Source organism: Equus asinus, chromosome 24 (assembly GCF_041296235.1).
Source record: "Equus asinus isolate D_3611 breed Donkey chromosome 24, EquAss-T2T_v2, whole genome shotgun sequence".
Lineage (NCBI taxonomy): Eukaryota > Metazoa > Chordata > Mammalia > Perissodactyla > Equidae > Equus > Equus asinus.
The window spans coordinates 69750637-69778188 of record NC_091813.1 but is presented as its reverse complement, the minus strand read 5'-3'; the positions used below and the strand labels follow the sequence as shown (position 1 = coordinate 69778188).

Below are 27552 nucleotides of genomic sequence, written 5' to 3'. Positions count from 1 at the left end.
TGGCTTCATCTTTAAGGATAAGTGGCAGAAAAATACACCAGAACCAATGTGGCACAAGGTGTCGTAAGTAGAAAGCAAGGAAAAGAAAAGCACTTAACTACTAGGCAGGAAATAGAAACATTTCTAATTTTGATTGGAGAGAAATTGATAGGTAACAACGTAGTTGCTCAGTATGAAAGGTTAGAATTAAATAGCTCTTTGTTTTCACTGAGGTTGCTGCCATGGTCAGCTGTGGGCTTATGTATCAATGGGCAAAACGTGTCCTCGACATCAGTCCATGGCCGCCTTACTGCTCCACTGTGGGAGCCGGGCCACGGCATCCGGCAGGCTCCCTGCACGCTGGCATGGGCTCTCTGAGTGCTCAGCAGAACCTCTCTGACGGAAGTCACGGGAATGGCATCTCTTGGGTTTTATGTGACTTTCTAAAATGACAGGAAACAAAAGTTCCAGGCTAAATATTCTGTGATATCTTTTGGAATATGAATCTGTTTTGCATTTAGTTAATTTCAAATATTAATATAAAATTACATTTATTATTTGGCAAATCACTGAGAGTGCCATTTAAATAATGTACTTCAAAATTAGAATGTAAAATAATTTACACTAAAAATTCTCATATGTACTCTTTGTTGTGCAAATACTGAAGACAGAAGCCTAATTTCTAATAATTGAGACTTCTGGTTTCTAGTTGGATGTGTAAAAGGCTTGGAAAACTGCTAGAGATGGAACTAGTTTAAGAGATTAAAAGCTCCCAGAGGCCTCACCTTAGGGGACTCTCACACACACTTGCATAGAATTGCATGCATTTTACTTTAAGGAGCCCCACCAGGTTCTCACTGTGAAGATCTGTGAAAAGTCCCCTCACTCTTCTCAACAGGATGGAAAAGAAGTCATTTTGAAACATGCCCAGAGAGTTCTGTTCTTAACAAAGGCCTGCCCTCAAGGGAAACTATTTTACCAGAACCTAATCAACATGGGGAAAGGGAAATCCCCAACTCCAGCTCCTTCTAGGCTTCCTGTCTCATGGTAGAGGTGAAAAAAAAAAGCTGAGAGGCACTTGTGTAGGTCATAGCCCAGGGGCGCAGGCTCACTAAAAAGCTAAGACCTAATTATAGGACTACAGCACACTTCCCCTCCCCTCCCATCTTACTACCACATCAATAGGACTCCTTATAACAGCAAGATATTGCAGCTAAAAAGAGCTACAAGGCTCAGACCCTATCTAAGTGATCTCTAGGAAAATCCAATGAAAATAGGGGAGACAAAACAAGAATACCAGAGAAAATTGTAGCTTCTGACACCATAGCTACAACCAATAGTAAACACAGGCTGACACCTAGCCAGATAAACATAAGATTTCACACTAAAGACCGGTTTACCTCAGTTGCTTTTACCCAATACATCAAATCTAGCTTTTAACAAAAAATTAAGAGGCATGCTAAGGAGGCAAGAAATCAGTCTGATAGGGCAAGCATCAGAACAAGACTCAGATATGTCAGGGATGTTATTGGAATTATCAGACCAGGAATTTAAAATAACTATGATAAATAAGGAGTCTAATGGAAAAAGTGGAGAACAGGCAAGAACAGATGCATAATATAAACAAACAGATGGAAACTCTAAGAAAGTATTAAAAGGAAATTTTAGAAATCAAAACCCTAACAGAAATGAATAATGCTTTCATCAGCAGCCTGGACGTTGCCAAGGAAAGAATCAGTGCGCCTGAAGAAGTGTCAACAGAAACTTACCAAACTGAAAAGCAAAGAGAAAAAAAGACTGAAAAAGAAAGAAACAGAATATCCAAGAAATGTGGGACAATCACAAAAGGTGTACGTATGTCTGATGGGAACATCGGATGAGGAAGAAAGCGACAGGAACAGAAGAAATAGTTGAAGTAAAAATGGCTGAGAATTTTCCAAAATTACTGATAGACACCAAACCACAGGTCCAGGAAGCTTAGAGAACAACAGGATAAATTCCAAAAATTCTGCAACTAGGCATATCACATTCAAACTCCAGAAAATCAAAGACAAAGATAAAATTTTGAAAGAACCCAGGGAACAAAAAAAGCACCTCACCTATGGAGGAACAGAGATAACAGTGACACTGGGTGTCTCTTCACAAACCACACAAGCAAGAAAGAGCGGGGTGAAATACATGCTGAAAGAAAAACCAGCAAGCCAGAATTCTGTAGCCAGCAAAATTATCCTTCAAAAGTCAAGGAGAAATAAAGACTCTCAGACAAAAATTGAAGGAATTCATTGCCAATAGACCCCCCCAGCAAGAAATGTTAAAAAGAAGTCCTTCAGAGAAAGGGTAAATCATGTAGGTCAGAAACGGACTTACATAAAGGAGGAGTGTTTGAGAATGAATACATGAAGGTAGAATAAATTCTAATAATCAAAAACTGGCATGTGTCCAACTGCACCAGCATGTTCAGAATTGCTGGGTTGGTGGCTAAGTTCCTTCCATCATTGAGCTCATTTCTATTGCTACTGACCAAAAACAACAGAACAAAAGAAAAACACAGTGACAGGGAAAAAAGTGACATAATTGTGTGATTTGATTTTCATGTAAGATCACTCTTTGTGGGGACAAAGCTGAGGGGGACTTGTTTCTTCCAACTGTCCAGGCCTTTGGGAAACATTCACTGAAATAGTCATTCAAATAACAAACAAATCAACTTTTATTTCTTTTATTGGAATTAATTCCTCACTATTTGGTTGCTATTTGTTGAGTTATCATCTTTGCCATTAATACTGAGAACACAGTTTGGCAAACAATTTTATAAAGCAGGGATCAGCAAACTACAGCCCCACCACTTGTTTTTGTAAATAAAGTTTTATTGGAATACAGCAATGCTTGTTCCTTCATGTACTGTACTGTTTATGAAGATTGTACTATTTGTCATGTATTGTATCATTTTGTAGCTGCTTTTGTACTACAACAGCAAAGTTAGGTAGTTGCCACTGAGATCATTTAGCCAGCAAGACCTACAATAGTTACCTTATGATCCGTTACAGAAAAAGTGTGCCCATCCTTGTTCTAAAGGAGGAAAGAGGACGCTAGCTTGTGGAGATTGGCACCCTCATCTTTTGTGTCTACACTGCTGTGAGCACCATGCAGCTAAATATGGCGACACCTCAGTGTAATGGTGGGGTTGTGGTGAGACCCTTTCACTGACCTCAGTAACTATCTGAGGATAATAAACCGGTCTTCTCTTTCTTTTAGTTGGGCAGATTATTAGTGTGATATCCCACAATACTTGGATCTCCTCTCAGTAGGACAGTGACCAACCTTCAGAATCCCTGTTTCTGTGGAGTTTGTGGTCTTGGCAAAGACAATTTATTTTCTCCCATTCTGCCCAGTAGCTGCCTGGAGTGTGAGTGAGGTAATAAAGTACCCAAGGTTGTGTCAGAGGGTGTGGGTGCCTTCTCAGTTCAACACAAAGATGTATCGTAAATTTACGACGTCAAACATACTGATGCTGCATACAAGATGAGTAAGACAGCCACGGCCATAGGACAGTTAAACATTTACCTTGAAGAGGAGCTTGTTTCCTCATCACAACAGTGAAGTTGGGCTACATCTTGGACCCTAATCAGATATCTGTTTACTTCTGATAGAGGCTGTGAAATCAAAAAATTAGAAACATGCATAAATGTTTAAAAATAAGTCTCACCACTACAGAACCATTTTATGTCACAGAAGATGCAAGTGCTGAGGAGAACTCAGTTCAATTATGAAAAAGCAATTATTTTCATTGTTTATAAAACAGGCTTTCCCATGAAAACTATATTTGAGGGTGTTGTCTAATTTTGAAAACTACTGAAATTATTGTTTTATTTATAAATTCTTTCCTGCATTAAAAATAAAGTGGAGGGGGTGAGAAGACTATGAAGAAAATGAAGTGAGTGGGTGCTGGCCCTGTGGCTGAGTGGTTAAAGTTCCAGGCGCTCTGCTTTTGTGGCCCATGGTTCACAGGTTCACATCCTAGGCACAGACCTACACACTGCTTATCAAGCCATGCTGTGGCAGTGTCCCACATAAAAGCAGAGGAATGTTGGCACGGATGTTAGCTCAGGGCTAATCTTCCTCAAGCAAAAAAAGAGGAGGACTGGCAACATGTTAGCTCAGGGTGAATCTTCCTCACAAAAAAACAAAAAAAAAAAGGGAATGAATTGTTACAGATTAAGAAGACAGCCCTGTGCTGGTCTAGCCCTGGAGGTGGTCACCTGATGTGAGCAGTGACCCACAGGTAAGTTCTGTGGACTCTGTGAGTTCCAAGATTCGACATTTTGTAATCCAATCAATTCCACTTCTCTTTCCCTACCTAAATGTGCAGATCTAAATTATGACAAAACAATTCCATCTTGCTTCCCCAACTGATCAGAAAAAAATAACATTTCCAATCAACTGATACTTTTATTCAAAATAACTCATCTATTGTGCTCCTATTATATGCCGACACCAGAAGGCAAGTAAATCGTAGTTAATTCCTGATGGAGCTCCCGATGCTGTGAATAAAAGACAGCAATAAAGTGTGACAGGGTGTTCAGGATTCTGCAGAAGACCCAGGAAGGGGCAGCTCATGGCTGGAGATGTTGTGGAAACTTTACAAGGAAGATGATGATTGAACCAGATTTTTAAAGGATGACTAGAAGTTTATCCAGTGGAATAGGAAAGGAAGGCAGTTTCCGAGAAAGAAGAGCATAGGCAAAGAACAAATGTGTGAGGAGAGACTAACATTCTTGGAGAACTGTGAGTAGATCTGTGTGGTTGATCATAAGGCAGTAGCAAGGCGGTAAGAGAGCAGGTAGAATGCTCTGTAGGGAACGTGTAGCCAGCAGAGGACTTCTACACTCTTTTCAGACATCCTTAGTGCACAGGATCCTGCACCAGTACTGTGTGCAGGAGACATGGCCCCTTTCCTCAAAGCAGGTCAAGACCACAGCAGTGCAAGCAAGGAGCTACGACCGCAGAAAAGTTGTGGGACGGTGTCAAGCCCACTTGTGCCTCTTCTCATACAGCATCCTTGCAGGTGACAAGGGTGTGACATGTGGGAGCTCGGAGCCCCCGGCACAGCAGGTGTCCCACAGACGTTAGCGAGTTGGAACCTCAAACCTCCTTTTACCAAAGACTTGAGGTCATGAGATTCCTGAGCATGAGACACAGCAAGACTTCAGAGTACGTACAGGGCACCCCCAGATGACTCGCTGTATGTCTGACAGCTGCTCTTTCATATTGATGTCTTGCTTCATCTAGAAAACAAAGTGATTTTAGGCAGACTAAAATTATGAAATTTTTGTACATAAAAAAGATTTAAAATATTTTATGGCACCTTATACCAGGCTTGGTATGTTCATAAACTACAATAAGAATCTCAATTTCCCATGCCCAGTGTTTTAAAACAAAGTGGCAAGTGACAAGACCGTATTCAAAAAGCGCCTTCTGGGCACCATGCATTATCAGTTTACACAGCCCTGATGCCCAGGCAGCATGCGCATCACAGTGATGTTTCAGAACGACAGTGCTGTTCTCCAGGACACGAAACTCTCCAGAGACCAGTTACGGGTGCTGTGCTTGCTCAGGCATGAAAGTTAATTAATTTATTAAGAAGTATGTTCAGAAACAAAGAATTTTACCTTTTTTTCTTTTAGTTATTTAGAAAAGTCAATCCAAATACCCCATTCTTCAAATTATCATATTAATAAAGATTTAATGGTACTTATACAGATATCTGAAAATATTCTATCTCCTGTCATTTGGCTTAGAATAGATGCCTTTAGTACTCAAAATCACTGAACACAGGGATTTTGCATTAAAAGGATGAAAGATTCTGTTTGAAGTAAAGAACACTGCACAAGGATAAGGTATTTCAAGGGGCCGGCCCAGTGGCACAGTGCTTAAGTGTGCACATTCCGCTTCGGCGGCCCGGGGTTTGCCAGTTCAGATCCCGGGTGTGCACATGGCACCACTTGTCAAACCATGCTGTGGTAGGTGTCCCACGTATAAAGCAGAGGAAGATGGGCACGGGTGTTAGCTCAGGGCCAGTCTTCCTCAGCAAAAAAGAGGAGGATTGGCAGCAGATGTTAACTCTGGGCTAATCTTCCTCAAAAAAAAAAAAAGAAAAGGGTAAGGTATTTCAGGATCTTTGAGTCAGAGCACCACAAAACACTGTAAAATTTTTATCAGCAACCAACCTGATCTATGTAATCTTTATATTTTTTGATGTGGTCAATCGCAGTGGTCAAGGCCCCACGGTCAACATGTTCTGCAGGGGTATGAAGCCTCAGAGCGTAGAGAAGATTAAGATACTCCTCAAATCTTCGGGATGGATACAAAAGCAGCTCGGGAAGGCTGTAGGAGGCAAGAGAGGGCACCCTGGCCTCTTTCTGAAGGTCGTCCACGTCCTGCCCAGGTGACCCACTGTGCTCTGCCTCAGAACTCACCTCAGCATCTTGGTCACCACAGTCTTGTCGCGTCTCTTCAGAAAAGCTCGGAATGCTGGCATCATCTCTCTGCACTAAAGGTGAGTGTTACGTTGTCACAACTGTGTTCTGTAAGTCAGTCGTAAAGCGCTCTGTTCCCCCAGGCGAACAGGACAACATCCACCTCCAATCACAGTGTCATGAGTACTGTCGGTGCTAGCGATACCCTGGGTGCAGTGTGTTCATCATGCCACAAACCTAACCCTATTCATTGAACCTAACCAGTGTAGACAAATGAGAAGGGACCTGGCAACAGGTAGGCCTGGATTAGAACTGGAATTCTAATTTAATTCTAAGTCTGTGTGACCTGGTCAAGTTACTTAACTTCTCTGAGCCTTGGTTTTCTCAAGGATTTCATACCTAACTCTTGCGGTGAGGATGGGAATCCTGTCATGCGGCAACTGTCATGTCCTTAGAGTAAGAGACTGTTAACCACATTCACCTGTAAGACTGCTGGACTCACGCTGCCCACAGTAGCGTTATAAAAGTGCTTCACGGGACTTAACACCTGTGTTAAAATGGGTTCATTCACCACCGTTAGAGCACCCAGGAAGTTACCTCATTTTTCTCAGTCCATGCATGGCTCAAAGATGCCAGTAATGCTAATTTCTAGAAATCAAATAGTCACTGATTTAATAATATTAATAGCTAACATTTATTGAGTACTAACATGCACACCCTATGCTAGTGAAATAGATAGCATCATTATCCATAACTATAAAAATGTTGGCACCAATTTGTTTATGATGATATGTGACACTTTGCTCCAATTCTTGTCCTAAATGTCCCTGATTCATGCAACTTTCACATAGTTGAGTTGTCCAACAGGGTTTAAACTCCTGGGGGCAGGGCAAGAGTTTTCAAAGGGAGATGTCTGAGGTCAGAAGTCATCCAGAGACCTCCTAGCCCCCAGGCCTTCCCCTCAGGGCCTCAGTGCAGGCGGGGGCACAGCCAAAGGGGACACAGAGGACACTGGCGGAGTGTGCCACCATGTCGTAAGGCAGCCTCTCCTGCTGCTTTTGAAGCTGACTGAGGAGGGAAGAAGGACTTGCTGCCGTCAGGAGAGATCCTATCAAGGGCAGCACATGGTGCCGAAGGCAGCTGAAGTCTCCTGCTCAGACTACACACAGCACAAGTCACAACGGGAAACTGCTTATAACGCACTAAGGAATATAAGACAAAGAAACTCCTACGTCATAGTGAGATTCCACAGACTGAGTGTCCTTATTCCAAGAAACAAATGGAGTATTAATTCCTTTTCTCCGTAAGAGAGCTGAACTTGTCAAGGCCACACAGGACCGTAGCGATGGAGGGAGTCAGAGCCCACAGTCCTGCTTCCACCTAATTGTTACACATTTTCCTGTAACTGAGCCACAGGGCCTCTGGGGCAGAGGGAAGTCTGGCAGTTTGTATGAGGACTAGTTCAGTCCCACAGCCAGCCCCTGGGCCTGGCTGTGCAGAGCATGTGCCAGGCCCTAGCGATAGAAAATCAAGTAAGTCAGGGCCCGTCCTCACAGCTCACAGTGAACCGGAGGTGGTCTCAAAGCTGAGTAGGGAAGGAGTCTTTCCCAGCAAGTCTGGTCCTTCGCACGGCACCAAAAACTTCCTTCAAGCTCAGAAGGTCTAGTGAATGCCTGGGTGGTAACTCAATCATTTACCTTCTCAATAGTTTTCAGAACAACAGGGTAATTGTTGAAGAAATTCGTGTATGTGTTCAACTGGCTTCCAAACTTTGTGAATATTTCTCCCACGCAGTGAGCTGGGCCCCATTCCCGCAGCCTGTCCCTCAGGTTGTCTAGAAACTGCCTGCAAGATGAGAAAAGCGTGACCATGAAATATTGGCCACTGGAAACCTATAAATTATCATGAGTGCAGGCTGCTTCGGCCTGGGCATCGACGGCAGAGCTCTGCCCAGTGCTTTCGTCTTGACAGAGGGCAGTGCAGATGTGACAGGACAGGAGGAGCTGGACGTGGGGAAGGAGGCTGACTGTGGTGGGACCCCACCTCTCCTCTTAGTTCCCAGAGCCAGAACCCAGGCTGGCCCCCATGGGCTGGGCCTCACTGTCCCTTCCCCACATTGCCAGCCAGGCAGGCAGTGAAGGTCCTCCGGGACAGAGCTGGACTCCCTTCAGTAGTGCGTGCCCCAGCCCTCACTCCCCCATTTCCCCGTGGGCCATTCCCGCATTCAGCATCACATCACGCGCCTGGACGCTGGGGGAAGCCTCGTCCAGCCTCCTCGTTTGGAGGGAGTTGGGGTCCCTGATGAGGAACTTGTTCCAAGTCACCTGGAGAACTGCCGGCAGAAGCGCGAGCTCCACGCGTCTACTTTGCCACTGTGCAGATGGCACTTTCTCTGTTACTGTTACACACTCGAAACACACACGTTCCCGAGCTGGCCCCCAGCCTTGAGTCCTCTGAGCAAAGCGTCCTAGTGACTCAATCTCAGTGAATCCTTCAGCTCCTCCCCCATTGCTCAACTAAGCACTGCTGATTAAAGAATGGCCCCAAATGGCTCTCCTTCCCTTGTCTTTGGTGTGAACAGTATGTTAAATACAGAACCCCAGGCACTGAACTCCACTCCTTGTGCCATGGCTTTGAATCAAGGCTGGGACAAGTGCCTGAGAATCGTCACTACTGGTGGCAAGAACCCTCTCTTCTGTGAGGTGATCAGGGTCTGAGAGGGGCTCTGTGCAGCTTTCGAAACAATTAAATGTAGGTTCCTCCCACCACATAATGAGTATTTAAAAAACATAACCAGGGCTTACCTGTTAAGACTTAAAATCTGCAGAATATCAGAGAAAATGATGTGGATGTTTGCAGCACTCAGAATTGCTCTGTTTGATGACAGCGCTGCTCTCAGGGGCGTTACATAAACGTCCCTCAGCATCTCCAGCATCTGCACGTACCTTCTCTCACTCTGTAAGAGCTCCCTGACAACTTTAGTTCGCTTCTCGGCAGAGTCCACCTGGAGCTTTTTCTCCTGTGGAAAGGCAAGAAGAACAGGTCGGGAAAGCACATGCCTCTCCTCCAGACACTGTTGTGAGCGCCCTGGAGAGGATTCTGACTCCCAGCGCCCTGTGCACAGTAGAGGGAACTCGGCCATCTTTTTGCGCGATCCTCTCACCTTCCTGTACTCTATCAGACAGGGCTCCGCTGCTGTTCACAGGGTTTTCAAGGCCAATTTTTTTGGAAGTGGTGGCCAGGTCCTTCTTCTAGTCTGTCCTAGTCTGGAAGCTCCGCTGAAACCTGTCCACCATGGGTGACCCTGCTGGTATTTGAAATCCTGGTGGCAGAGCTTTCAGCATCACGGCAACACGCAGCCACTACAGTGTGACAACTGACAGATGAGTGGTGTGGTTCCCTGACTGGGACATGAACCCAGGCCACAGTGGTGAGAGCACCAGATCTAACCACTGAACCACAGGCCGGCCTTTCCAGGCTTACAGCCCCAAAAGCTGAATGTCGAAGGAGAGAGAGAAACGGAAGTAGCGAGTAGTAGGCAGTCACTCTAAGATCGCCCTTCTGGTTTGTGATAAGCAGATAGAAGGGAATGTTGAGAGGGGGTGGGGGAGTACCCACTGACTGTCCTTGTCCCCAGAATCACCAGGTAGCCCTCATGTCAGGCACCTGAGGCCATACCAGAAACAGGACTTTCACTCCTGAATCTTGAGGGGGAGGTTTGAGACCTTACTTTCATCCATCTGTCCATCGAGCCAGTGCTCGCTTCTAGCTACACAATGATGAGGACAGAGTCCTGCGCTCGTGGACATTTGTGAGCTGCCCACTCTTCCTCGTTGTCCTATTTCTTTTCCCAGAGTGTGCTACTGACTACTCTGCAGGCCAAAGAACTGAAACGAGCTGGTCCTCCCATCCGGGACTGCTTCCCACTGGCATGTAATAAAACACTGAAACTCACGCTCTTCTGCCAGCATTTAGGGAAAGTGCCTGCCTAGGGACTGGACTATCTCCCTAGGGAGCAGGTACCAGACGTCCTGTTTTCTTGAGTGCAAAATCCTGTTTTATTTTCTAATGCAGAAGGAAAATCATGCACTGGTGTAGAGAAATCCACACCCTGATATGGTGTGTGCTATGCTCATATATGGAGAAATTAATTTTCATTACTGGGACTAGGCAACTCTTTATTTTATCTGTACTTTTCAAACATTGTAAAATAAATGTCTTTACAATAGAAAACGATTGCAGTATTTAAATGTTTAAAATTTGATGGCCTTGTGGTTGAGCCTAGAACTGCTGATCCTCTTAGAACACCATTTCCTCTGTTACCTCCGGCACCGAGTTTGCCCCAAATAAAATATGACAAGACTAAGGGTAGTGCCATGTGGCCTTCACCACAATCTCCTGAACTAAAATTTAAGTGTAAAAAGTAATTTAAGAGAAAAATCAGAAAACTCACCCTGTTGGAAATATATAACCACACTGCTCTCAGATAAGAGCCATCTTTCAAACACGTGGTCTGCATACAATGCAGATTTAGACTCATCCATGACGGAAACTACATCTGCAGCTCAGTTGGCAGTTTGCTTGCAACCTATAGTATATTTTTATGGGTATTTACATACACGCTTTTTTAAAAATATCGGAGTTATCCAACCTTTGTAATCATTTTGACTTAAGGTTTCAGCTGTCAAACTGTGCATTATTGTCTTACATGTCATCAGGTGTTACCGCCGACGGCCGGATGACACCATGGTGTCTATGGCTCTGTGTAAAGCCCCTGCTCCCTGCTGATCCTGGGTGTGCTTGGGGTGAGCGAGGCTGTGCCCGTGAGCCGGCGTCTGCTGCGCAGCGGGAGGGCAGTTTGCCCCGCGCTGTGAGGCAGTGGTGGAGGGTGAGGAGGTGGGGAGCAGGGTTCCCGGTTCTTTTCCTCCCAGGTGTTCGACCTTAGGGAAGTCACTTAACTTTTCTAACTTTAGTTCCTCGCCCGTACAATCTGGTCACTAACATCTACTTTACAGGATTCAGGGAAAGAAGTGTGATAACAAGTGTGTGCGTGTGTTGGAGAATGAGAGCACACGCACATGCTGTGCGTCACAGCGGACAGGACAAGCCCCTGCTTACGCTGCAGGCTCCTGCACACTCTCCCCTTTCTACATGGAAGGATGGAGCCGTGAGAGCCACACTGATTAGACGTGACATTTGAAGTCGGCCTGTGGGCTGTGGGTCAGTTGGGAACTGTGGGCCTTGTGCCCCTGCGCCCCTTCCTTAAATGCTGTCCTCGTGTCACGTTAGAAAGGCGTGGAGCAGCAGAGACTGCTGTTGGCCCAAGATGCTGCCCTACACCCTCTTGGCTCAGCTTCTTCTCAGTCCAGAATTTCTTCAGAAGACAAATCTACCAGTTGGATTCCTCCCAATTATCCTTGGGGTTTTTCCCCCTAAGGGAAATTTTCATGAAAAAGGAGAACTAACCAGAATAAAAGCTGAATCTTTTTTTTTTGGTCAGGAGCAAAACAAATGGAAAATTCTTATTATGTAATAATTGACTTACCAGCTGAACCAGCACCTCAAAGTTTGGATCATTTTGGCTGCGACTTGACTTTTTGTCCTGAGGATTGTCTTCCATGACATTTCTTTCCTGAGGAGTAAATGCAGACCTGGTTATTGAGGGTGGGGTCTCTGAGTGCCCACATGAGGCTCCCAGAAGTGTCTGCTTTCAGCCCTAATGACAGTGTTCTCTAGACACAATGAATTAAGCACTTGACAAATTTGCTGCCTCTCTTAAAGCAAATTATGTTTTAAAAAATAACCCTAGCTTACTCTGAACTACCTTATACTTGAGAAGCTAAATTCAGGGCACCCCTTTTCCCTGGGAGCCGGCCTGCTACTGCTCCTCGGCAGCCGCGCAGGCTGCTGGAGCCCCACCCATTGCTGGAGACAGCTCCGGCTGCCGAGGGCACAGAGGCTTCTTAGTGTAAGAAGCCAGAAGAAAAAACTTACAGCACTTTATAAAATTCACCCCTTTCTTCATTCACCTAATGAAAATGTGTCAGAAGTAATTCACACGCCCTTTCTAGACCTGTTTCCACATTTAAATATGGTTTATTCTTTCTTCACTTTTCCTTGTTAAATGTTCTTGTGGCTTCCGTCTAAATTAGCACATTAAAAAAAACAGCTGCACGCGCTGCCTGCAGCCCCCCAGGGTCCTCTCCGCAGCGGAGCGCGTGTGCACGTCGGCGCTGCTGCGCGGTCATCACGCGGCCCTCCCAGCGCAAGGCGAGGCTGCCCGCGCCCGCGGTGTCGATGGCGAGGCCGGCCGCAACATCGTTTCTAACCAAGGCTCCTCCCGCCCTCCTCTACTCAGGCAAAAGCGAATTTTTCCTTCGCGTCCGCGGCCGTTCCTGCTGGCCGGGAGCCTCTGCGGCCTCGCTCGTCGCCCCCCACCCGTCCCGTGCCAGCCCGGCGCGCGCTCCCCCTCATGCTGGAGAGAAAACCTGCTTTGACTTTCGACAAAATAACTCAGAGTTCCCATGAGTGGAACACTCTCTTCTTCCACAAGTGACAACAGCGCTGATTATTTATGTTTCAACCAGTCGGTACTGCGCAGGCCGACACGCGTGCTCACGCCTTAGCGCCGACCGCCCCGGCGTCTCAGAATCCGCTTGTCCACACTAGGGCTTTGCTTCACCTCTGGCTCAGAAGCAGCTGTTTTTTAAAAATAAATTTTTCTTTGTGGATAGGAAATTGATTTGGCATATTAATTTTGTTTGAACCCCAAAATGGCAAGTTCTCTCGTTTTATTATACATCTCTCATATATTGTACACCTAATTACTAGGATTTTTAGAGCCTACTTTTAGATTAAGATGCCATCCTTTATTTTGCTTTTACGGATGAATTCAGAGGAAGTAACAGGGGCAACAGACTTTGCACATTTATAAGAAAATGATTATTTTGGGTTGATGGGCCTCATCTGTCTCTCTCCATGACCTTTGATCACATGGTAGGAATTTTCCCCAGGATAGAGCACTGCATCCTCCAGAGACATCCTAGTTGTTGCTGGTGCTTCTCCTAGAAAACACTCAGCAGCCTGGATTAGGGGACAGAAATGGTTGTGAAATGACAGGTAGAACTCAGGACCAGCTATGATTCTGGCTGTAACCCATCATCACAGTTGTAATATATCAGTGCAACACTATAAACAACCAGAGTTGGTGCTGACTGGGCAGCAAGATGAGAGAGAGAGAGAGAGAGATGATAGATAGATAGATAACAGATAGATGATAGATGATAGGTGATAGATTGATAGATGATAGATGGATAGATAGGTGATAGAATGATAGATGATAGATGATAGATGGATAGATAGATGATAGATAGGTGATAGATTAATAGATAGATGATAGATGGATAGATGATAGGTATATAGATAGAGAGAAAGATGATAGATGATAGGTGATAGATTGATAGATGATAGACGATAGATGATGGATAGATGATAGGTCTATAGATAGAGAGATGATAGATGGATAGATGATAAAGATGATAGATAGGTGATAGATTGATAGATGATAGATGGACAGATGATAGGTATAGAGATAGATGATACATGGATAGATAGATGATAGGTGATTGATAGATAGATGATAGACGATAGACGATAGATGATAGATGGATAGATGATAGGTATATATAGAGAGAGAAAGAGATGATAGATGATAGATAGATAATAGATGATTGGTGATTGATAGATGATAGATGATAGATGGATAGATGATACATATAGAGAGAGAGAGAGAGACAGAGAGATGGTGGATAGATGATAGATGATTGATAGATAAATAGATGATAGATAATGATAGATGATTGATAGATGATTGATAAAATAGATTGACAGACATGATAGATGATTGATAGATAGATACAGAGAGTTCTATACATGTATCCATCTGTATATGTATACACCTATATGTGTGTGTGTGTGTCTGGTCCTGGACTTGGCAGACAAGCCCCCTTACACAAGCCCCTGTGGAAGGGCCTTTAAAGCAGTCGTCTCTCAGGAGAAGCCAGGCCAGTCCACTCCTATGGCTGTGGGTTGGTATGCTCTTCTGGATTAACTGCAGCAGGTTTAAAAATAAACCCCAACGTGTGGAGAAACTCAGCTTCTCTATTTTATCATAATTCAGCACATACGTTTAAGCTGTAGTTTTTCCTCCTGGGGTCCCCAACTCTGTTTCCTGGGCTTTGTCCATAAACTCTTAAGAGTTAAATAATAGAAAACCAAATAAGAACCTAACATATTTTTTCTAATTGGATTAAAAACTATACATATCAAAGAAATTCCTAGACATTAAGGAGTTTTGAATTTTGTAGTTTTATTACTGGCAGGTGGTGTAACACCGGCAGGCCTCATCTCCAGCAATGAGGCAACTTTAAGCCTAAACTTTCTGCATTATTATTTTTTTGAGTTCATAATAGTTTACATCAATGTGAGATTTCAGTTGTACATTATTTCTTGACTGTCACCACATAAGTGCTCCCTTTCACCCCCCCGTGCCCACCCCCACCCCACTCCCCCAGTAACTACTGAACTGTTTGCTTTGTCCATGTGTTTGTTTATACTCCAAATATGAGTGAACTCATCTGGTATTTGTCTTTCTCAGTCTGGCTTATTTCGCTTAGCATAATTCCCTCCAGGTCCATCCATGTTGTTGCAAATGGGATGATTTTGTCTTTTTTCTGGCTGAGTAGTATTCCATTGTATATATATGTACTGCATCTTCTTTATCCAATCATGTCTTGGCTATTGTGAATAGTGCTGCAATGAACATAGGGGTGCATATGCTACTTTGGATTGTTGATTTCAAGTTGTTTGGGCAGATACCCAGTAGTGGGATAGCTGGGTCATATGGTATTTCTATTTTTAGTTGTTTGAGGAATCTCCATACTGTTTTCCATAGTGGCTGCACCAGTTTGCACTCCCACCAGCAGTGTATGAGGGTTCCCTTTTCTCCACATTTGTTATTTTTAGTCTTAGTGATTATAGCCATTTTAACAGGCATAAGGTGGTATCTTAGTGTAATTTTGATTTGCATTTCCCTGATGATTAGTGATGTTGAACATCTTTTCATGTGTTCATTGGCCATCTGTATATCTTCTTTGGAAAAATGTCTGTTCATATCCTCTGCCCATTTTTTGATTGGGCTGTTTGTTTTTTTGCTATTCAGTTGTGTGAGCTCCATATATATATTATGGAGATTAACCCCTTATTGGATATATGACTTACAAATATTTTCTCCCAATTGGTGGGTTGTCTTTTTGTTTTGATCCTAGTTTCTTTTGCCTTGCAGAAGCTCTTTAGTCTGATGAACTCCCACTTGTTTATTTTTTCTTTTGTTTCCCTTGTCTGAGAGGACACAGTACTGGAAAAGATGCTTTTAAGTTCGATGTCAAAGAGTATACTGCCTACATTACCTTCCAGGAGTTTTATGGTTTCAGGACTTATCTTCAAGTCTTTGATCCATTTTGAGTTTACTTTTGTGTATGGCAGGAGATACTGGCCTACTTTCATTCTTTTGCATGTGGCTGTCCAGTTTTCCCAACACCATTTATTGAAGAGACCGTCTTTTCTCCACTGTATGTTCTTAGCACCTTTGTCGAAGATTAGCTGTCTGGATACACATGGTTTTATTTCTGCACTTTCAGTTCCATTCCATTGATCTGTGTGTCTGTTTTTGTACCAGTTCCATGCTGTTTTGATCACTATGGCTTTGTAGTACATTTTGAAGCAAGGGATTGTGATGCCTCCAGCTTTATTCTTTTTTCTCAGGATTGCTTTAGCAATTTGGGGTCTTTGGTTGCCCCATATGAATTTTAGGATTCTTTGTTCTATTTCCATGAAGAATGTCATTGGGGTTCTGATTGGGATTGCACTGAATCTGTAGATTGCTTTGGGTAGTATGGACATTTTAACTATATTTATTCTTCCAATCCACGTGCATGGAATACCTTTCCTTTTTTTTTTTTTTAAAGATTTTATTTTTCCTTTTTCTCCCCAAAGCCCCCCGGTACATAGTTGTATATTCTTCGTTGTGGGTCCTTCTAGTTGTGGCATGTGGGACGCTGCCTCAGCGTGGTTTGATGAGCAGTGCCATGTCCGCGCCCAGGATTCGAACCAATGAAACACTGGGCTGCCTGCAGCACAGCACGCGAACTTAACCACTCGGCCACGGGGCCAGCCCCCCTTTCCATTTCTTTATGTTATTATCTATTTCTTTCAATAATGTCCTATAGTTTTCATTGTATAAGTCCTTCACCTCGTTAGTTAAATTTATTCCTAGATACTTCATTCTTTTTGCTACGATTGTAAATGGAATTGTATTCTTCAGTTCTCTTTCTGTATTCTGTAAGTGCAACTGATTTTTGTAAGTTGATTTTGTACCCCGCAACTTTACTGTAGTTGTTAATTATTGCTAATAGTTTTCCAATGGATTCTTTAGGGTTTTCTAGATCTAAGATCATGTCTTCTGCAAACAGTGAGAGTTTCACGTCTTCACTCCTTATTTGGATTCCTTTTATTCCTTTCTCCTGTCTAATTGCTCTGGCCAAAACCCCCAGTACTATGTTCAATAAGAGTGATGATAGTGGGCATCCTTGTCTTCTTCCTGTTCTCAGAGGGATGGTGTTCAGTTTTTCCCCATTGAGTATGATGTTGGCTGTGGGTTTGTCATATTTGGCCTTTATTATGTTGAGGTAGTTTACTTCTATGCCCATTTTATTGAGAGTTTCTATCATAAATGGCTGTTGGATCTTGTCAAATGCTTTCTCTGCATCTATTGAGATGATCATGTGGTTTTTATTCCTCAATTTGCTGATGTGGTATATCACATTGATTGATTTGCAGATGTTGAACCATCCCTGCGTCCCTGGTATAAATCCCACTTGATCGTGATGTATGATCCTTTTGATGTATTACTGTATTTGGGTTGCCAATATTTTGTTGAGGATTTTTGCATCTATGTTCATCAGCGATATTGGCCTGTGGTTGTCCTTTTTGTGTTGTCTGTGTCAGGCTTGGGTATCAGAGTGATATTGGCCCCAGAGAATGTGTTAGGTAGTGTTCCATCTTCCCCAATTTTTTGGAATAGCTTGAGCAAGATAGGTATTAAATCCTCTCTGAAAGTTTCGTAGAATTCCCCAGGGAAGCCATCTGTTCCTGGGCTTTTATTCTTTGGGAAGCTTTTCATTACTGTTTCAATCTCTTTATTGTGATTGGTCTATTCAGATTATCTGTTTCTTCTTGATTCAGCTTTGAGAGGTTTTAAGAGTCTAAGAATTTATCCATTTCCTCTAGACTGTCCATTTTGTTGGCATATAGTTTTTCATAGTATTCTCTTATAATCCGTTGTATTTCTGTGTATCCATTGTTATTTCTCCCCTTTCATTTCTAATTTTATTTATCTGAGCTTTCTCTCTTTTATTTGTTGTAAGTCTGGATGGCAGTTTGTCAATTTTATTTATCTTCTCAAAGAACCAGCACTTTGTTTCATTGATCCTTTCTACTGCCTTTTTTTGTTTGTTTGTTTCAATAGCATTTATTTCTGCTCTGATTTTTATTATTTCTCTCCTTTTGCTGACTTTGGGCTTGCTTTCTTCTTTTTCTGATTCAATTAGGTGTTGTTTGAGATTTCTAATTTGGGATTTTTCTTGTTTGTTAAGGTAAGCCTGTATTGTGATGAATTTCTCTCTTAATATGGCTTTTGCTGCATCCCATATGAGTTGGTATGGTATGTTTTCATTTTCACTTGTCTCTAGATATTTTTGGGTTTCTCCTTTAATTTCTTCAATGATCCATTTCTTGTTCAATAGCATGTTGTTTAGTCTCCACATCTTTGTCCCTTTCTCAGGTTTTTTCTTGTAATTAATTTCTAGCTTTATAGCATTGTGATTGGAAAAGATGGTTGTTATTATTTCAATCTTCTTAAATTCATTGAGACTTGCCTTGTTTCCCAACATATGGTCTAGCCTTGAGAATGTTCCAGGCGCACTTGAGAAGAATGTGTATTCTGCTGTTTTTGGATGGAGTGTTCTATATATGTCTATTAAGCCCAACTGGTCCAGCTTTTCATTTAATTCCACTGTTTCCTTGTTGATTTTCTGTCTGGATGATCTATCCATTGATGTGAGTGGGGTCTTGAGGTCTCCTACTATTATTGTGCTATTATTAATATCTCCTTTTAGGTTTGTTAATAGTTGCTTTATGTACTTTGGTGCTCCTGGTTGGGTGCATAGATATTTATGTGTTATTTCTTCTTGATGGGATGTCCCTTTGATCATTATATACTGCCTCTCTTTGTCTCTCTTTAGCTGTCTTATCTTGAAGTCTACTTTATCTGATATAAGTATTGTGACACCTGCTTTCTTGTTTGCCATGAGCTTGGAGTATCATCTTCCATGCCTTCACTCTGAGCCTGTGTTTGTCATTGGAGCTGAGATGTGTTTCCTGGAGACAGCACATTGTTGGATCTTGTTCTTTAATCCATCTCGCCACTCCATGTCTTTTTATTGGAGAATTCAATCCATTTATGTTTAGGGTGATTATCGATATATGAGGGCTTAATGCTACTATTTTATCACTCGTTTTCCGGTTCTCCTGCATTTCCTTTGTTTCTCGTCCTGTGTATTTTGGTCTACCAGTCGAGTTATGTAGTTTTTTATGTTGTGTTTCTTTGTTTTCTCCTTAGTTATTATTTGTGTCTCTGTTTTGCTTTTTTGTTTAGTGGTTACCATGAGGTTTGTATTCAAAATCTCGTGGATAAGATAGTCCCTTTTCTGATGGCCTCTTATTTCCTTAAACTAAACCAATTCAGTCCCTTTCCTCTTCTCCTCCTAAGTTGTTTTTCTCACATCTTATTCCCTCTTGTGTTGTGAGTTTGTGGTTAAAATGACAAGATTATCTTTGTTTTTGGTGTTTTCCTTCCCTTTGTCTTTAATGCTATACTTGAGTATTTGCTATCCTGCTCTGATTCTGTCTCCCTATTTATCTCCTTACTCTGTGTTTTGTGATCCTTTTCTCCCCCCCCCCCCCTTTTTTTTTTAAGGCATGAGGGCCTTCTTGAGGATTTCTTATAGGGAGGGTCTCATGGCTACGAACTCCCTTAGCTTACGTTTGTCTGGGAAAGTTTTTATTTCTCCCTCATAGCTGAAGGATATTTTCCCTGGATAGAGTATTTTGGCTGAAAGTTTTTGTCCTCCAAAGATTTCAATATGTTATTCCAGTCTCTCCTACCCTGTAAGGCTTCTGCAGAGAAATCCACTGAAAGCCTGCTAGGGGTTCCTTTGTAGGTTATTTTCTTCTGCCTTGCTGCCCTTAGATCTGATAGCTTCTTCCACATGGATTTCCATCTCCTCCCCTAGCTGTGGGAAGTTCTCTACTATTATTTCTTTGAACAAGCTTTCTGCTGCATTCTCCTTCTTAAATACCTATAATTCTTATGTTACATTTCCTAATTGAGTCAGCTATTCCTCAGAGACGTTCTTCATTTCTTTTTAGTCTTAGTTCTCTCTCCTTCTCTGTTTGGAGCATTTCAACATGTCTATCTTCGATTATGCTGATTCACTCCTCTATGATGTCTGCTTGAGCAGTCAAAGAATCCATATTTTATTTCTTCCCTTGTGTCTTTCATCTCTAATATTTCTGATTGCTTCTTCTTTATAGTTTCAATCTCTTTTGTGAAATAGCTCCTGAACTCAAACTGTTTATCTGCATTCTCCTTTACCTCACTGAGTTTGTTGATGATAGCTTCTTTGAATTCTTTGTCATTTAGATTACACACTTCTGCATCCTCAGGGCTGATTTCTAGGTGCTTGTCATTTTCTCTCTGGTCTGGAGATCTAGTATAATGTTTGATATTGTTAACGGGAGTGCTCTGTCTTTTTGCATCCTGGTGTTACTTGGTCACAGTTACCACCTGTTGCCACTGGGTAGGGGTTAAGAGCAGCATATTCTGAGCCCTCTGCCTTCCACTGGGACTACAGATGCTGGAGCTGCACTGGGTGGGTGTGGGGAGGGGCGCTTTCTCCTGAGTGCTCTTGGGGATTTCTCGCTCTGCTCTCACTATCTGCTCTCCTGGGGTGTTGGCTGGATGAGGTCACCCCCCACAAAAGCTCTTGCCCCAGTAGAGAGCTTCCTTCCAGGCTGCATGGGACCTCGAGGAGCCTTGATGCTCCTGCGAATGGATGTCCCCTTCCCTGTTCCTTCCCTCTTGGAGGCCATGCACAGTCCTGGATCACACTCTTTGGGGAGGGAGCAAAGTTTTCTCTTACCCAGTTCCACCTCCTCCAAGGGGGGCTCCAGCCTCTGCACCCTCTGTCATGTGGCTCTGTGGGTCTCTCAGACATTTTCTGTGTTGTGTTTGGATGTCCTCTGTTGGCCCCTCTGCATTATTTTATTAAAGTGATTTGAGGGACTGGTCCCGTGGCCAAATGGTTAAGATCATGCGCTCTGCTACAGGCGGCCCAGTGTTTCGTTGGTTGGAATCCTGGGCGCAGACATAGCACCACACATCGAGCCACACTGAGGCGATGTCCCACATGCCACAACTAGAAGGACCCACAATGAAGAATGTACAACTATGTACCGGGGGGCTTTGGGGAGAAAAAGGAAAAAATAAAATCTTAAAAAAAAAAAATAAAGTGATTTGATGTTTTGGTGAACAACAGATTGGAAAAACTTAATTCAGTGTAGATTTTATTTGAATGACAGTGTTTGAGAGGAAATGCTCCAAGTAACCCTTCCTTCAGATGTCAGAGACTCCAGAAATGGTTCTCACCAATAGTATGTCTTTCAAATGTAAAATTCACACTTTAAAGGAGGAAGGACCTACAGTTTTGTCTTCAAGTTCTCTTTCTCCAAAGAGGGGCATTTCTGGGGTCTGTATGTCCATGGTTAGGGGTGACAGCTTCACCTTTATGTATAAAGGTGGATGGAAGAACCCCAATAAGGTTCCCAGGGAGTCAAGAATGCCCCAGATGCTGTAAGGACTTTGGAAGAATCTGGAATGTGTGTAATGTGGTTATATGTTGATCACTCCTGTTAGTGCCACTGAGTTTACTGACAGGCACAGTCAAAAGTTAGCATGAGGGAAGCCATCTTTCAGAAAGAAGCCACACTGGAACTATGTATGACCCTGACTCACCAGACACCCCCTGTATAAACGCTTTAGCTTGCATGTAGCCTAAATAATTAAGTGCCTGTCTCCAGGGGATGTGCATGCTCTATTAGTTTTATGGCCCCAGCTTACGCATAAACCACCCTGCTGGCATAAGGCGATAACTTTGTTCTTTAAATCTCCTCAGGAATGTAACAACCTCTAGGAAGAAAACCCTATGCTGGTATCCATGACTTGTGACAGAAAAAGAGATGATGTGGCATCTAGAGGTCTGCCACACCAGATGGTCGGCATTCCAACAACCCCTTTTCTAGCCCATTTGCCCTATACAACTGCCTCAAGATTTTTCAGTTATAAGACGGTTCTTCTGACGTTAGTCCCCCATCTTCCACCTTGCTGGCAAGCTCTAATAAAAACCCTTTCTCTCCTACCGCCTTGCCTCTCGACTGTTGGCTGGTCTTGCAACAAGTAGAAGACCCCTTGTTGGCAATAACATCCCTTTGGTGCACCGAAGAGGAATGGGTGCGACCAGAGGCCTGGGTCCACTGGTCAAAGGCTTTCACTGGCTGAAGGATGGGCAGAGGCCACATCCACCGTCTGGGAGTATAAGCTCCAAGAGTCTCAAAGAGATAGTGGCTGCCATAATAAAGTGAAAGGACTCTGAAAGGCAGAAAGGGAGTCTGGATTAAGACCTGCCTTGGTGTCCCTGATCCCTCCTGTGCATTCTGTGGACAGGCACCAATTACACCGCCTCATCTATTTATGTGTGGGCCTCATCCACCTCAAAGGCAGGTACTGTGTCTTTATTTTCCATCTATTCCCAGGGTCTAGGGCAGTGCCTAGCACATGGTTAGTTCCTATAAATACTTAGGGAACTGAATTGGGAAGATGGGGATTTGACCTTTGCCTGAGAAGTCTTTTGTGATGGTTAGTTTTATATGTCAGCTTGACTGGGCCATGGAGTACCCAGACATTTGGTCAAACATTATTCTGGATGTGTCTGTTAGGGTGTTTTTGGATGAGAGTAACATTTAAATCAGTAGACTGAGTAAAGTAGATTGTCCTCCCAAGATGGATGGGCCTCATCCAATCAGTCGAAGTCTTGAATAGAACAAAAAGGCTGACCCTCCTGTGAATAAGAGTTCTTCCTGCCTGACAGCCTTCAAACGGGGACACTGGCTTTTTCCTGCCTTTGGACCTGGACTGAAACATCAGGTCTCCTGGGTCTCAGGCTTGCTTCCTCACACTGCAGATCTGAGGACGTGTCCGCTTCCAGACTTGCATAAGCCAATTCTCTATAAAAAATCTCTTTCTCTCTCTCTACATCCTATTGGTTTTGTTTCTCTAGAGAACCCTGGCGAACACATAGTCCACGAGTTCCCTGAAAGACAGACTGGGGGTGGAGCACAGGGAAGCAGGGCCCTGAGCCTAAAGGGCTTAGATGTCCCTGGAAGCGTGTTTATTAAGACTCCCCTGAGGGAGGATGCTGTGGTTGGGAAGGATAAGCCGCTTGGGGAATGGGGTTCGAGGAAGGGACACGCTCTGGGGACAACAGAGGGGCGGCTCTGCACAGCCGCAGGCCTTTCGCTCTGCTGGGCGGGCTGGGGTTCGGGGCAGCTTGCGGGGACGCTTCCCCCACTGGTGCTCCTTTCCCCGGCCCTGGGCTCTGCTCCCTCTACAGAAGTGAGGACAAAGCTCCCAGGCAGCAGGCGAACAGGGAGCGACTTCTCAGGCCTGCACCCAACAACAGTCTCCATGGCCAGCTTGTGTTGGGGGTGGAATGCCAAGCCTTCCATCATCAAAGATAGGTGATTTTTCTATGGGTACAAAACAACATTTTCATAGAAATCAGCTCTCTGAATGACAATGCAATGTGCAATGTTTCCTGAATCCTATTTCACTAAGCAAGAATGTAGGGACTCTGAACATGGCACTGGCAAAATTATTCTGTTTTGCGTGGACAGCTAACTTCATACCCACTTTTTTTTTTTTTAATGAATTTGAATCTCAACTAAGAAAAAAAGAACCATTCTTAATTTCACAAAAACACGTGTCCCGGGCTGCAAATGAAAAAAATAAGTTATCTTTGGGTTAATTCAGGACTCAGCTGCATAAGTGGCAAATGTGTGTTTCTCCCCGTAGCCAAGGGCGCTGCCTGGTCCACACAGGCCGCTTTGCTTTTAAGTGGCTTCAGTGTTACCGATACTACGAAACTACAAAACACTCTTTTTATAGTAACCCGTGACAATGACGTTCTCACGAGGAACGACAAGCTGAAACCTTTCCAAGCAGAATCACCGTTGCTGTCCGTGAATCTCCTAAGCGCGCGTCTAACTGCGGGGAGGCGACAGCCTTACCTTCGCGGATGGACCGGAGGCCGCCTCGGGGCCACGTTCTGTCAGGACAACATTTCCTTCCAAATCTTTGCTCTTTTTACTACATTTCTTCAGCAGAAAATATGACAAAAATTCCAGAGGTTTGTCCTGAAAAATCCACCCCCCCAAAAAAGAATTCGTATTTAAAACATTCGTCCGAAATACAGGCCATCAAAAGCGCAGCAGCAAAGACACACACTCGCGGGCGGAGTTGTCCGCTCCCTCCGCACCGAGAGCAGAAAGCGGGGTGCTTTCTGCTCAGTCCGAGGCAGTACGCCCTTCTAGTTAACCTCGCCACGGCCCGGCCCAGGCGGCCTCGCGGGCCAGGAGCAGCCTCGTCTGCGGAGAGGCGCGGGTCCCCCGGGCCGCGGGTGCGCGCCCGCAATTCCGTCCCCCGGGTGATCCTACAGTAACCAGGGGGCAGCGAGTACGCGGAGCCCGCCCCACCACGTGCAGTGATTCTTCGGCGTCTGGGGACAGCGAGGCTCTGCCGAGGCCGCAGGTCGCCCCTCTGAACACCCCGCCCGTTTTCCCAGCGGCTCGCGGGGCCTCCCCCCGGCTGCGAGGGCGGTGGGAGCTCGAGGGGCCAGGCCGGAGGGGGCGCGGTCGCCGGGGAAGGCGGGTGGGCTCCGCGCAGACACGGCGCACGAGGAGGCGCGCAGAGACGCCGCGACGTCCGCCCTCGAGCGCACCGCTCCGGGGGAGGGCAGGGATGGGCGTCCTCCGCCGGAAAACGACAGGCCTGTGCAGCGTCGGGATTGGGCATCAGCCCCTCTGTGCCCGCCCCCCCACCCCCGCGGCCTGCTGCCCTCTCGGGCCTGCGCTGCGCACGGCCCCTCCCGCCGCTCCCGACCCTGGACGGACTCTTCCGGGGGCGCGTCCACACCCGTCCCTGATGAAGGTGCTCCTTCAGGGCCGTGCCTGTCCCCGGCCCGGGGACCGATCTGCGCATCTCCGGTCCTTCCTGCTGCTTCCTCTCTCACCCAGCCTCCTTTGACCCGCATCTTTTTGTATCTGGTTTCACACTGTCTTAGTTCTTCTGTGGTACAATTGATTGTTTTAACTGTTGAATCATGTTTATGTAAATATAAAGCTACTAACGTGTTTTTATAAGAAGTCACTTCTGACTGAAATTAATCACAAGACAGAAAATACCGCAGAATGTCATCAACTCTAAATAAGCCAGAGGATGGTCCTATATGTCTGTTTTGTGTACCTAATACACCTTGGGCCCAGAATCTCAGCGGCTATTTTTATAAACTGATGTAGTTTCTCTGAGGAATTGTGCTCCTAAAGGGATAAACTAGTAAAAAGAACAATAAGTAGGAACTAAAAATGTATTTAAGAGTTGGGGCTTTTGTATAACTTTTATTCAAAGAAACACTTACAGAGTTTTCTTTTGAAAGTTCTGTCAATCCTTCTGCCAGAGCTTGTGCAATTCCTTGGTTATTCAGAATGTTAGCCATATTCATGGTGTCAAATACAAATTGCCCTGTAAATATAAGGCCATGTGCCCAGTAATTAATTTATGTAAGAGACCTGATCAAGAAGAAACACCAGTCCTCGCAGTTGCTTGTTAGTGGATAAAAATGTAAGAATAAGAATAAAAATCCTATTATGCCATGAGGATCATCTACCACGATAAAATGTAAGATGAGCAAAAGCCACTGAATGGGCAGCATAGTGCAAGCACCACCCCGGCAAAGCTGATATCGACCGAAATCTATAAACTGGACAACAAGCAAGAACACTCAAAAGTGAACCTTATAAACTGAAAGTTGAGATTCTCAATTCTACCAAAAGTTGCTCCACACGTATTCCTCTTTATCTCTGTGCTCAAATGCACAGATATTTTAAGTCCATAGGAAATAACATACGAACACACACAGACGTCTTTTACATTTTTGAAATTTTGAACAACTTGCTTTTATGTGAAAACAATTTTCTTCCATTTGACTTATTGCTTACATATATCATCAAAAAAATACTTCTATCTTTAAAAGTTAATCTTTCCACCTTTCTCTCTAGTCCTTAATATCTGAAAGAACAGAGAAATAAGTCCTCCCTGTTTATATAGCCTCATAACCAACTTTAAATATCGGCTGACAACCATACTAAATACGGAAAAATTAAAACCAAGAAAACAAATCCCCATTTTGGAGGCATTTATGTAAATAATGTATGATGTATGTTGACGGATGAAGTATCTGCATGCATACTTGTATGCTACACTCCTGTGTAGACAGCAACCATGTGACAGATGTCAAACAGGAGCAGGGCAGGGGGAGGGAAGAAAGAAGTAAGGCATAGCTGTACAATGAATTGACATGGTGTTTCAGTCAGATGGGAAGAGTTAGGGGAAAAACTGCATAGGTAGTTAAAGACAGGAAGAAAACATATTTAACTAGATATTTTTAAAACATTTCATTTTAAAGAATTGACTGATTTAGATAAAGATCCAAAGTTGAGCAAGGAAATTGTTTCCAAAAGACTTTTTGTGATAAAGTATGATATAAATGAGAAAATAAATTCAGTGATTTCCATAGGCTCAGTGGAGGACCACGGAACCCATAACCAAATTATGTATTTTGGATAGAAAATAAATAGAACTTAATTATAGAGCAATTTAAGTAATGAGTGCTGTAGTCTAAGAGATGCTTAACTGGGATGTTGGTGCTTAACTTTCAGAGCAAATTGTAGTGGGAAAGGACAGAGCTCTCTGGCTTAATAAGCCTCAAGTTTTGTAGGTAAATAACCACTGACATGGGATTAATGAGATGGTAAAACATGAAATCAGGAACTAGCTTCAGCGTTTTGAAGATGAACATATTTGTTCTTCGTGGATATTCATTATATTTGAAAGAAGATATGAAGAACAAAGGGAATAAAGTTTTACTGAAGATTTTTTTTGCAATGAAACTTTCAGTAAGGCTATTTTGGAATTTTGAAAACTGCTTTTAAGTGCACTTCTTTTTTTTTTTTTTTCCCAGAAGATTAGCCCCAAGCTAACATCTGCTGCCAATCTTCCTCTTTTTGCTGAGGAAGACTGGGCCTGAGCTAACTTTTTTTTTTTTAAAGATTGGCACCTCAGTTAACACCTGTGGCCAATCTTATTTTTTATTTTTCTTCTCCCCAAAGCCCCCCAGTACATAGTTGTGGATTCTAGTTGTGAGTGCCTCTGGTTGTGCTGTGTGGGATGCTGCCTCAGCATGGCCTGATGAGCAGTGCTATGTCTGCATCCAGGATCTGAACCAGGGAAACCCTGGGTCACAGAAGCGGAGTGCATGAACTTAACCACCCAGCCACGGGGCTGGGCCTTGAGCTAATATCCATGCCCATCTTCCTCTACTTTATATGTAGGACACCTACCACAGCATGGCTTGCCAAGCGGTGCCATGTCTGCACGTGGGATCCGAACTGGTGAACCCCAGGCCACCACAGCAGAACGAGCAAACTTAACTGCTGTGCCACCGGGCTGGCCCCTTACTGAAGATGTTTAAGAGTCGACTTTCCTTGGGCCATTCCCACATGCATATTCACTCTGGATATGCAACAAACTTCA

The 27552-nt window shown here is 43.9% G+C and overlaps 1 protein-coding gene across 13 annotated transcripts in view; it reads right to left on the bottom strand.

Annotated features, from left to right (window-relative positions):
• Positions 1-27552, bottom strand: part of ECT2L (epithelial cell transforming 2 like) — a 108727-nt gene that overhangs the window by 31793 nt on the left and 49382 nt on the right. For all 13 annotated transcript variants that reach the window (XR_006517971.2, XM_070496341.1, XM_070496339.1 and 10 more), the window contains 9 exons: positions 25379-25482; positions 23973-24098; positions 11998-12084; positions 9257-9471; positions 8150-8297; positions 6453-6526; positions 6204-6360; positions 5196-5261; positions 3541-3629 (listed from right to left, as the gene is read on the bottom strand). Coding sequence is in view for 12 of the 13 variants with exons in the window: in XM_070496341.1 (XP_070352442.1) it covers positions 3541-3629; positions 5196-5261; positions 6204-6360; positions 6453-6526; positions 8150-8297; positions 9257-9471; positions 11998-12084; positions 23973-24098; positions 25379-25482 (1066 nt within the window). In the remaining variant the exon portion in view is untranslated. The remainder of the gene's footprint in view (positions 1-3540; positions 3630-5195; positions 5262-6203; positions 6361-6452; positions 6527-8149; positions 8298-9256; positions 9472-11997; positions 12085-23972; positions 24099-25378; positions 25483-27552) is intronic.